The following is a 13,267-nucleotide window of genomic DNA, read 5'->3' on the forward strand; positions in this document are numbered from 1 at the left end:
ATAGCATTCTCTGTTTTAAAACTTTTCTCATTTAGATCGTTCGGCGCTCAGGGCCGACTCCCGCTACCCCTTTGCTACGGCATTGAACTTGATGAGACTGTATAATATTTTATAACATATTTCTACTTTCGTAAAATTTGAAATCAAGGGGTTGCAATTACCCCTCCATTCCCCCCCCCCTTTTGCAGGTGCCTTTGGCCGTCTGGAATGAAAATGCAAGAAAAATATGAAAATTAATTCCATCTTGAGTACCCTTTAGCCCTGCTACTCTTAAATTCTACTAGCCTGTTTTTTCTTGTACTTTAATGTTTGACCCCCACCCTGACCCCTCCGCTAGACTTAATTTCCGTCCAAGGTTGTGAGCAATGCACCCTGCCCCCTCTGATTGCGCCACTGCGTGCCTGGTTAAGGCACCATGCAATGAAAAACAATTAGTTTTCAGTGAGGAGATTTTTGTTTGCTCGATCATTCATTTAGATAAATGAAGCTGTAATACTGCGTGCATTTCCTGGCAATAAGATAAAAACTGCTTACGCTGAACTGAAATTGCTAAGAGCTCCTCCTAGGACTTCGTAGGATTTAGGAGCTACGTAAGTAGGCAACACTGGCTGTAGCTGTCCACGTGGTGATGAAACACCTGGAGCGACACGCTGCCGGAGGGCTGTTTCCTTCCAGCAGGTTTTGCAGGCGCCCGGGTCTTGTTGAATGCCCAGTTACCTTGTAAGCGCAGAGCGCCTTGAAGACCAAGAACCCGGGTAAAGACGCAAGTCGACTCGTTGCCGTGGGCAGGCAAGCAGGTATACCTGTCCTCGCGGGCAAGCGGGCAGTGGGTAGGTAAAAGGCACACTATGCAGCCCTCTATATACATGACCATGAGTAAATACAGAATACACAATTTTTGAGAATTTCAGTGTGTACAGCTGTAAACTACAAGAGAAATAATTATTTAAAAAATAAAATTAATTAATTATAGACTTTCATGTATTCTTTATTGCGGAGAATGAATGCTTATGCCTAAGCAATTTTTTTTTACACTATTCAGAGCAATATTTTGACATTTTTTGTGTTCAACTCCTCTTTCCATTCTTGTACTTTATGCAAATTATATTAAGTAAAATGTTCATAAAGTAGTTAAAACAGGGGTCTTCAACCCATGGCCCACGGGCAGATAACTTTGCAGTGGTCCGTGCTCGTTCAAAAAATTAAGTATTTATCACCAAAACCTGATGCATTAAATGGTGGATGGCAGCATATTACAGTGCTCAATACTGTAGTGTAACTTCGTGGCCGGCGAGTCATTGAAATTGTTTATGTGGCCTGCACTGTCTGATAAGTTGAAGACCCCTGACTTAAAATACTTCCCGAAGTACTTGTGTAAAATTTGTAGTGTCCGTCTGACCCTAGGCTGCATAATTCCTTTTGCTTGATTCCTCGCCCCCTTTGAAGGAAACTGTCACTTTTGTCCTTTAGGGCCATTTAGTAGAGTAGGTGATGAATTTAAAAACAATCTTTTATTGAAATTTGAAATACTTAGTTCTGTTGAAAAATGCAAATAGCATGTGGTGTTAATCAGGATTTCAGAAATCATTTTCATGTGCAACCACAGACAGATATCCCAAATTCTGTTAGAAGCATATCTGAGGGAAGATATAACCCTTATTCGAAACATGACAGTATGTTATTTTACATTTCATATTTCAGTCAAAAGCGAAATGTATATGTCTATCAATTATTGTATCGAAAGTATATGTGGCCTGTCTAAAAAAGTATCAGACTTTAGTCCAGGAAAAGAAAGTCACTGCCTGGTATGGTTCACGTCCTAATCCCTTTCAAAGTAGCCCCCTTGGGATTTCACATGCTTAGACCAACGAGCCTGCCATTGTTGGAAGCACCATTGGAATGCCTCTTTTGGAAATTCTCTCATCTTCGTCGTCGCATTGCACATAATGTCCTCTCAGCTGCCAAAACAAGCCTTTCAGTGGAGATTTTGGCTTCGGGAACAACCAGAAGTCACATGGAGCCATGTCCATCATCATCATCTCCAGTTATCACGGTATTGAGAAACTCTGCATCCCTATTGACAGTCTCCAGCATATATTGTGCGACGTCATGTCAAAGTTCTTGCTGTTTCTTCGAAAGCCAGTTGGGCACAAGTTTTGCTGCTACCTTGTGCATGCCTAAATCCTCCCGTAAAATTGAATGCACAGAATCTTTGCTAATACCAATGCCATCAGTAGGGGGCAGATTTTTGCATATTTGTTTTTTTCCTTGAGGAAAATTCATATGCTCTCAACGGATTTATCCATTTCACTTGATGTGGATTACTTTGGTGAAGTTTTATAGTGCATGTAAATGCATAATGCATATTTGGGACGTTAGTGCATATTTTAGCTTAACGTGCATGTATTGGGCATTTGGGACCAATTTTCATGTAATTGTTAGTTTCAAGTTTGACTGCTTTATTTTCCCCATTCTTTGTGTCAGCATTAAAAAATAGCCTACTTTGTCTAGTCTTGGGTACTAGTTGGGTCAAGTACATTCCAAAACTCATGTAGTGCCTCCTCGATGGTGCAGTGCTAGCGTCGTTACCTTGTAATGAAGGGGTCCCAGGTTCGATACCCGGTGGAGGCACATTTATTAACCAGTCGCCTATAACAGAGCGAATGCTCCAATTACAATAGCCATTACAATTTGCTATATACAATATAATTTACATAAATATGTATACATGATACAAACACACAGTAATTATTACACTAAACCTTAGATAAATACGAATACAAAAAGTTATACAAATACAAAAGTTACACAAATACAAAAAAATTACATACATATACATATTACAAATTTTAAACAGAGGAGAAAACTAAAGGACAGAAGAAACAAAACATAAACAAGTAACAAACTAAAAAAGCTTGGGAATAATAAAGAAATTATACGAATACCACTATTTAAATGAGAAACAGGAATAATCAATACAAAGCAAAAGTTCAAATTTGAATTCGTTTATATGTATACAAAATTTAAAACGCTATAAATTGTATTTGAGACTATAAATATATCACTCTAGAGTTGGATCTGTTTTATTTGTATATTATATCTAATATGTTGTTTAAACTATATAGATAGTTTTTAATATTAAAAGCAAAATCCAAATCAATTCCATTTGAGACAATATTATTATGTTTACTTAATAATCTAATGATTGAAGAATTTTGATGGAATTTTGTGTTCGATTTATTGCAGTAAAATGGTTGTCTTACTCTTAATACCTTATAATTGACGTTAAAGTTTATTAACTGTAAAAGATTTTCACACTCAAGTATACCATAGTGGTTTGGATCCCACTTTAAACTGTAGGTCCTGTCCCGATTAGCCTTACTGTGCATAAAGTGGACTTAAAACGCCAAATCAATCATTCAAAACTCGTCTAGTAGCTTTGCAGGAGGTCTGGTTGTGGAAATAGAGAAAACCTACCTTTTCATCAACCAATGAAGGATCTTTCAGAGATGAGTCACATTTCCAAATTCCAGGGACAACACTGAGGTCGCGTTATTTGAGATAAATTTGTGAGTGTGTGTGTGTGTGTGCTGCAAAAGGGACAATAAATGCCGAAGGAGAGAAGAAGTAACAGCATATTGCTCCAACAGTGGGTAGAAGGCAACGATGCGTTTACCACTGCCAGCAGAGTTATTTATTCTCAAGTATGCTCTAAACGTGTAATACATTTCAGGTATTTAGAGTAGTTTTTGGCAGCTTAAATGGAATTGGTAACAAAGCATTTGTTGCATGCGTAGGCCTGGACACTAATTTTTAAACGTATGTTAATTTTTGTGGACAATGCTGCTGTATAATCTAGTGAAAGATCATTCTGTTATTTGTGTACAAAATTAGAAAACAGTAGAAACTAAGGGAATTATAGTCAGATGAAGAAGATATATGCACTATGAGCGTACTTTATTCTTAAATTAGACATAATAAAAATACAATAACTTTTTGCGATTATGTCCATCGATTGATTGCAGCTAAATATTCTAACTACATACTGATGAGGATTAAACATGATTCTTGTGTGATTTTCTTCACGATAGTAGTAGTGATTTGAAGTGCTAATTTTATTATTAAAGTAATTGGAAGGAGAAAGATGGCAGTACTATAGAAACTGAGATAGCGTCCGTAGGATTTGTGTATTTATTGATATATGTAATGCAGTTTACATGAAAAGAACGATAAATAATGTCTAGTGTATTGAAATGCTAATGTAAAATAATAAGATATTGATTTATTTTCAATATTTATTTATTTATTTATTTATTTTCAATAATGAACTCAACAGGCTGGCGCCCAGTTAGAGAGTTCAGAGATACAGGTTTTTATACATGCTTCAGTGACTGTTATTTGATATTGTTTTCATTACACAGTTTTTAAATTGTATATATGGCATAGAGAACAAATCAATATTTTTGTTACGCTTTTCCAAGGCATTGTAGAGAATACTCATTCTCCAGATAGGGGATTTCTTGACAATGTTTGTTCGCGCTCTATTCACAAAAAAGGTTTGATGATTGGGTCGCGTCTTATTGTTAGGAACGCGTAATTTAAATTGTGAGATCCAAAGAGGAGAGCGAAGTTTTCCATTATATATTTTCCAGAGCAGCAGCAGGTCGCGCACTGTCCTTCGATCGTCAAGCCTGTGCATTCGGAGCTCCTCTATTAGATTAGTGTACGAATCAAATTTGGGATAAGTACCTTCAAGTTTATACTTCATATAACGTAACATCTTTGATTGTACTCGCTCTATTTTTGTAGTCTGTACTATACTGTCAGTGTTCCATACAACAGACCCGAATTCAAGTTTTGAACGTACTAATGAGTAATATAATACCTTAAGTGTTTGGGTGTCTCGAAAGTCTCTGCCCATTCTAATAATGAACCCGATAAGTTTGTAAGCGTTGCCTATTACTTTGTTAATATGGTGAGTGAAAGTTAGCTTAGAGTCAAAATATATTCCTAGGTCCTTTGCTGTTTCAGATTTTTTTAGATTGGTATTATTAAGTTTATATTGAAAATTTAAGATCGTTTTTTGTTTAGAGTAAGTAACAGAATAGCATTTTGCTGCATTAAGAGAAAGACCGTTGCACAAGCACCACGCACTCAACCTATTTATGTCTTGTTGTAGACAGACACAGTCTTCAATATTTTTTATTCTTTGAAAGAATTTCAGGTCGTCTGCAAATAACAGTTTTCTAGAATTAATCAAATGCTCTGGTAAATCGTTGATTAATAGAAGAAAGAGAAGAGGTCCTATGTTCGACCCTTGAGGTACTCCGGAACGTACTAGAAATTCGCTGGATGTGTGGCCTTTATACGAAATATATTGTTTTCTATTCATTAAATATGACGCCATAAGTTTCCTGAGGGGAAGGGAAAAGTTGAAAGTGCCCAATTTACTAAGTAGTACATCATGATTTACAGTGTCAAAGGCTTTGGAAAAATCAGTGTATATTACATCCACCTGCCCCCCATCATCTAGCACCGTGCTTATATAATGCAGTTTCTCGCCAAGGTTTGTTTCTATTGAGCAGTTGGACAGAAAGCCATGCTGGTATTCAGAAAAAGCTTCTCTGACATGGTTATATATGTGGCAATATAAGATTTGCTCAAATATTTTAGCAGGGGCAGATAAAATGCAACAAAAAGATGTTTCCAACAAGATATGTATATAAGAGCAATATTGCAGTTTTTAGAGCGGGCCTCTAGATAATTAAATGCATGTAATATATTCATTTTGTTACATGAGACTAAAAACATTTGTAAATTAGCCTAGTATTTTTGGTGACCTTAAACAGCACAATTTATCACACTTTGATTTCTATAATTGCGTTCAGCGAGGTACTGATACATTTACTTTGTATGTAAGTTGTACAGAACCTTAAAATAGGTTGTTTTGAAAAGTTTAGTGCATATTTTGGCCCATTTTAGTGCGTATTTGCATGCATATTTTGGCTTTTTTTAGTGCATATAAATCTGCCCCCTAGTCATCAGCAATTTTCCTGACTGTCAAACGACGATCTTCCATTATCAAGGATCTCACTTTCTTGAAGTTTTCTGCATTTCGGCTTGTTGATGGCCTCCCAGAATGCTGATCACTCTCTGCGGATGTGTGGCCATTTTTGAAACTGTTTTACCAGTCCTTTCTTTGCATAACTCCCATGGCATAATTGCCAAATGCCTCTTGAAGCTTGCAAAATGTTTTTCATCTTCCCCAAGCTTCTGGCAAAACTTGTTGCAGGATGTCTGCTCCATGCGTACTGTGATCCCAGCAAACAAAAGAGTATGACTTTACACAAGAAATACTTCCTCACTCGCCAGCTGCCTCTCCTCTACTGGAGGGTCCGACATGTCCAGCAACATGTGTGCAAGTGTATGATGGTTCCCTTCACATCTGTGCAGAGTGTAGCCAACCCACCATTGCTATTTTCCGTGGGAAAGGAAAAGATCTGATACTTTTAGACAGGCCACGTATAGTAATGCCTAAAATATTGGTTCATGAAAGAACCTCTTCTCAAAGGGCCAAGTTCTTTTTTATTAATTTTCTTCAACTGGATTGGGGTTTGTTCACTTAATCCACTCTTCACAATTGTGATTGGTCTTTTGGGTTTGGGGGAGGGGGGGAGGACTCTCAAAACTGTGTTGGAAATTAAATTTTCTTTCAATTTATTAAAGATGAAGGGTTTTCAGCAAAATTAACGTAACCAGGTCTTTGTTAAGTTCGAAGGTGAAAAACTTTTAATTTTCTTCTTTTTAATTCAGAACAAAGGGCAGTCAGATTCATCTCTTCAGGCACATTCAACTGGTGACGACAGCAGCACAGATGATACGGCTAACTCAGAAAAATGTCCGGTGTCTGATCTCGTGAAGTCTGAACCTACTGATTATGAAAACGATCCAGGAACGCCAAACATTGAGATAGGGCCTGCAGACACTCCTAGAGCACACTCATTTCCTGCAGCGCTACTAGGGCTTCAAGGTAAGTGCATTTGTTTACTGTTAGGCTTTTGCAGCCAATCGGCATCAGAAATAATGGAGTAAGGAGTGCTGTTTCCATATCCAGGTATGGAGAGTCAGAGTCGTAAGTAAACCTCAGACTTTAAGTTCTAAAAATTATCCTCTAGCCAGACCATTTTTGAAAAAAAGGAAACAGATAGCAAAACTAAACTAAAAGTGTATAAGCCGGTAGTGGAACCAATTTTACTATACGGAAGTGAAAGTTGGTCATTAAGAGGAAAATAAGTAAGATGCATAAGGACAGTTGAGATGAAATGCTTCCATAGAGTAGTTGGTATAACAAGAAGTATGAAAGAATCTGAGAAGAATTAAATCAGAAGCCAAGAGAAGAGAAACTGACACAAAAATAACTAAAATGGTTTGGACATGTGGTAAGAATGGATGAAGATAGAGAAGCAAAACAATTAATGGAAGCTAGAAGAGAGGAATAGAGAACAAGAGGTAGACCCCAGAAGACATATCAGAAAGGAATAGAAGAAATAGGACAAAAGAAAGGAAAGGAATGAGAGAGATGGAAGAAGTGTATAGAGGCAACCCCGATGCAATAAGGCAAAAGGGAATAGAGGAATCAGAAGAAGGTGGTGGTTCCTAAAATAGGTTCTAAAAATCTAAAATTAGGCTCGAAAAATCCTGAACTAGATTCCAAAAAATTTAAATGGTTCGAAATTCCTGAAATATACTGGTTAGCTACAATCGTTAAAAACAAAAGAATTCAAAGAACCATAGGAAATTTTAATAGGTATAATGACAACCTGGTCGTTACGAAATTTTCAATTGTATACATCATTTTCAAAATTGTCCACAAATTATATACATAAAATTTTCTATAGAATAATTTTTCTCCGGATACATGAAAAATTGCAACTTTTTTTAATCCCAATCCCATTGAATTGATACATATTCAGAAATGCACCAAGGCAAGTTTTCACCGTTTAGCTTTAATTTTTATCGAGCAAGGAAAAGAAGGCTACGTGGAAAATGCTGCAGAATTCTCTCAATCCGTTTATTTTGATAGTGTCCTTTGCAGATCAATCTGTCTGACAGATGGAAGATTATTGCAAAATAATATACGTTTAAGTTGATTTGGTAAATTTGAGTTCAAAATTCTTATACAATGAACAATTTTTTGTAAATTAATATATCCTGTAACATTTGTGGCTTGTGTTTGCAGATGTATTTTACTCTTAACCAGGCGCACCTCTTTCACCACCTTAAGTAAGCACGTAGGGTTAAATTTGACCCCCAAATATAAAATATTATTTGTAATCAAGTAAGATACATATGCACAAAAAAAAATACTTTTATACAATTAAATTGACTATTTTCATAACTTAAGGTAGTTTTGAATATGTAAAAAAGGTGCAATTAATTTTTAAAAAAAAATTAGGGATGGGTCGATATGAAATTTTGGCCGATACCGATACAGTACCGATATAAAATTTACTGATACCGATAACCGATATTCTACCGATCCGATATAAAATTAGAAATGGTCCTTGAAGACCCTGAAATTTTCACTGATCTCCGTAATAAATGTGTGTTTTGAGCTGATTGCAATGCAAAAAAGGTTTAGTATTTAGACATTTACTTTTTCAGAAAGTAGGGCATGGATATTATCCATAAAAATCACGACAAAATGGCAAAATTTTGCACTAAATTATAAGATATTTATTGATATATCGGATCGGTAAAATAATCGGTAATTTTACCGATAAACCGATACACCGATATGCCTATATCGGCTGATACCGATAGAGTACCGTTTAATCGGTCCCATCCCTAAAAAATTAATATGGACAGACATTACATTTCAACATTTCAAAACCCTTTCTTGCAATAGTTAAATCAAATGAAAATAATGAGGAAAGTGTGGTATAAGCAATACAATTTTTTTTTTTTTTTTGTGGGGTATACGCTTCAGATATTTGTGTAAATTTAGCAATGTCCATTCTTTAAAAGAATACAAATTGAAGTTCCAATACATATCAATTTCCAAAATCTCAATTTTTTTACACAGCTAACTAAACAGGACCATTGTATTATTTTTTTAAATCATATATTATGTCAAATAAACTTGTCTTGTTTTTAAAACTTCATCTTCATTGGCAAATTTGGCATTTCTTTTCCTTACAGAATATCCCCAAGTAATTTATATGTACGTATTGGTATTTTCCGCAATGATTCTCACAGTAGTGTAGTCTATGAAAAGTGAAAATCCTTGATAGCAGATTTGGCATTTCTTGCAGTTGCAAGTGATCCAGGAAGACGTAAAACAATGTTCATACTTATTTTGTTAACATTCGAACATGAGCAGGAAACGTCTTTCCATAGAGTTATGTTGTCTTTTCCCAGGCAATAAGTTTCATCTTCATCCGGGATATCATTCTCATCTTCACAATTTGTCTTAGAATTAGTATAATGTTCTCACTCAGTAACATGATATTCTACATCATGATCTGATTTGAAGTCCATTATTCATCTTGAAGCACTTCAGATGAACTAAAGTTTGAAATGTCCTCTAACAGCCACCGTATGCCCCTGCTGTCTTTCATACTACGAGCTTTTGAACGATTTCTTAGAAAAATTAAACATTCACTTTAAAACATGGTCACACACCACAGATCAAGTAAAAACTGTTAAACTATTTCACTCGCGAAGCACAGTAAGCGAAAGTTCTAAAAAAAATGAACAGCAAAAGATCACATACGTAACTAGACATGTGGGGTTAAATTTGACCCCCATCAACTTTGGAACATCTTCACCTTGCTGCAATTACACACACACAATGAAGGAAATGACCTCAACAGTTGAATCAGACTGTTTTAGGAAGGTACTAGATAAGCTATGGGGGGGGGGGGGGGGTAACCAACAAGTGTCTGGGCATTAAAGAAGGGGGGGTCAAATTTACCCCCGTGCTCCTAGTTAAGGGTTAAAGTCTGAATATGTGGAATGGCAAATGTAAACTTCGCACCTTAAATTAAATATTTTAAATATATATATACTGTTCAATAGAATTGAATTTGAATTTTTGGCTACATTGGAATCACACAGATCCTTTATATTATTAATATATTTGTGTGTGTGTGGGTGGTTGTAGGCATTAATACGTGAGGTTGAACTCCTTTTACCCTTGAATTTTTGCAAGTCCCACCTTGAAAACCGGGAATTATACTTGAACTTTATCATGGTCCTAGAGTGGCCACCCTGTTAGTACACATAAAAGCATAAACTACTCCTTGATATACAGGGTAATTCAAAATGAATGGTGCAACTTTACACAGTTATTATGACGTTACTATTTACGATAGAAAATCAGACAAGGCATCAATATAAAGAAGAACTCTGGAAGTTTTATTCCCACTAAGTGGGCTTATTCTGCTTAGGCGATGCTCCACCAGAATCGCCAGTGTCGCAAAATGGCTTATGACCAGTAGAAGGTGTATTGCGTGTTGGAGCTATCGAGAACTGATTCAATCACAATGGTGCAAAGACATTTCCGTATGCTTTTTCAGTAGTAATGCATATGTATCACCCTTCCGAAAGTTTTTCCAAAGTTACAACTGCGAATTGTTAGTGCCTTCGAAACCGTTAACACAGACTTGCTGTCTCATGCGTAGCAGTACTTGATTATCGTTTGGACCTTTTCCGCGTTACACATGGTTCTCATCACGGAACTGGCACTAAAACATAGATATACTGAATGTTAACTCTCCACATGGTGCAGCAAAGCTGAAATCCAAGTCAGACAACCTGCACCATCAACACAACCTGCTCCACCATCGCAACCAGATCCCAGCCAAGTGGTTTGCCTTTCCCTACCATCCTACCACATCCAACCGCCTTACCAAAGCCCTCCACTCCTACAACATCCAAATAGCAAACCAACCAACCTCCAAAATAGCTGACAAACTGAACAAACATATACAGTACTTCCTCTCCCCCCCCAACAATCCAGGCGACTATGATGCTGAATACGAGTGCAAGGCTCATTACATCGGCAGATCCATCAGGCCCATCAGTGAGAGAATTCAGCAGCACCTATCAAATGCAAAACCTGCCCAACCCACCACTGGACTTGCCAAGCATATCAAATTCCCCAACCATAAAATTGAGAAAGTACATGTCTAATACAAAGCACACACCCGCATAGACACAAAAATTAAAGAAACACACACCATCATGCACTACAACCATGAACTGAACATAGATAGTGGTCAGGCACACCAAGCCTGGCTTCCGTTACTGCAGCAATTTACACCGGTGAACAGCAGACGACATATACAACAGAAACGCATAATGTAAACAGCTTCGCGGAAAACGTGAGTGCCTTAATTATGGTTCTCATGTTGAATCTATATAATGTAGTCATCCGAGTAAAACTTCCAGAGTTCTTCTTTATATTGTGTAATGGTCGGATTACTGGTTTTGGTAATATGTTAATTAATTGCTGGCCAGCTACAAGGTGTAGGGTTAAGTAATATGTTTCCAAGAGTGTGTTTTTATGTTGTTATTGCATGAAAGTGTATGTGCTTAATGAATTGTGATTTTTGCTTAATATTAGATTCCCCTGTTTTTTAGCTTCCCAGTTGGGGAGCTGTACTTCAAAAGACTGTTGCAGTGGAATTTTCCAGTGCTACGGGGTCCACATTCACGGAGGTTTACCCCCTACTATAAAAAAGGCCAGTTGGGCTTTAGAAAAAAACAGTGTTTCTCCATTTTTTCGACGACTAGGAACGTCTCCTCGAGTTAGTCCACTTTTGGTGGCTAGACTGATATAAGAATGTAGCATTTTGGTGTAAGCCAACCCCTGTTTGCTGTCCCAAGTCCCCTTTAGAATAGCTTTGAATATGTGGATATTTCCGTTTTGAATAATTGATGCACAAAAGAAAGAGTGAAAACGTAAGGAAACGCATTTGTAATGAACGGAATATCATTTAAGCTGAGGGTAGGCCCGCAAGTTTTGCTAGCTCTGCGGTAAAGGAAGTGCCGATGGTGTAAGCCATAGGTGCGCAAATTTGTTGATTTAGCGTTTTGTTAATTTGGTCTCTACAAGACACACATGGAAACGCTATGTATATATAACGTAAAATAAACCCATATAATATAATCCTACTCGAAATGTTCTGATTTAAGAATTAACTCTGAACTACAGTACTGTCCATTTTAAACCAAATATTTATTCACTTGCTGTACATGTGTAACGAACCAGGGACTAAAAAATATAAATGTTATGTGAAACCCCCCTTTCGTAATTCCGGCGTTAATATAATCTGCTCGCTTGGCACCCAGGGTGAGGTGGAAGAGGGATTGGGAAAGATTTTACAAGGAAGTAATCCAGAGGGCCGGATACAAACCAGGGACTGGGGTGCCGACCTTTCACAATTGATGCCTCGTCTGATTTTCTATCATAAATAGTAACATCTTAATAACTGTGTAAAGTTGCACCATTCATTTTGAATTACCCTTTGTAAAGCACTTGTCAGACTGGCACACATGCTTTTGTAGAACGAGTGGAAAAAAGCCAGGAAGGCCAGTAATCAGCATTTTTGTGTTCATGACTTCAGTTTGCAATTTTTCCTTGATTTTCATTATTTTATTACATATTTTGGGATACATGACAACTTTCCAGTGAGATGGCAGACTTTTCTGATATGCCTTTCTGTCTTATCGTTGTTCCTAAGCTACTAAAATGTAGGGAGAAGTAAAGCTATACCCTGTGCATTTCGATGAAGGCACATGTATTGAAAATATGCAATGATCTCAATATTAGAGGCAATTGCATGAAAACATTAAGTTTCCAACACCTAGATGAAATGCAGTCAATGTAAATTTTTCTCTGCAGCATCCAGAATATTAAGTATATCATTATCTTACATATACTTATCTTCTCAATTTTAATGAAATAGCCTAAATTCTGTCAAAAAAAAAATCCAAAATACTGACATGCTTTTATGATAGCAAAACATTAAAAAAAAAGTATTGCAAAATGAAAATTCTCAAGAGTCTAGAGCGATCTATTGTTCATCGCTGTAGCCATGGCTTTTTTTTTTAATACGAGGTCTATTCAGAAATCAACTTCCGAATGGCTATAAAGAAAACCCAAAATGAAAGAGAAATTATGTATTGAGTGTAATAGATACCTGAAAAGTGACACTATTTTTTTTTACATAGCCACCCAGATTCAAACAATTGTCGTACC

General features: G+C 36.7%; 1 protein-coding gene across 5 annotated transcripts in view; it reads left to right on the plus strand.

Annotated features, from left to right (window-relative positions):
• ab (BTB/POZ-zinc finger protein abrupt) overlaps positions 1-13,267 on the plus strand; it is a 106,284-nt gene that overhangs the window by 23,339 nt on the left and 69,678 nt on the right. For all 5 annotated transcript variants that reach the window (XM_083142270.1, XM_083142269.1, XM_083142271.1 and 2 more), the window contains exon 5: positions 6,814-7,030. In XM_083142270.1, coding sequence (XP_082998396.1) covers positions 6,814-7,030 — 217 coding nt within the window. The remainder of the gene's footprint in view (positions 1-6,813; positions 7,031-13,267) is intronic.

The sequence above is a fragment of the Lepisma saccharinum genome, chromosome 20, assembly GCF_977018435.1.
Source record: "Lepisma saccharinum chromosome 20, izLepSacc3.1, whole genome shotgun sequence".
NCBI lineage: Eukaryota > Metazoa > Arthropoda > Insecta > Zygentoma > Lepismatidae > Lepisma > Lepisma saccharinum.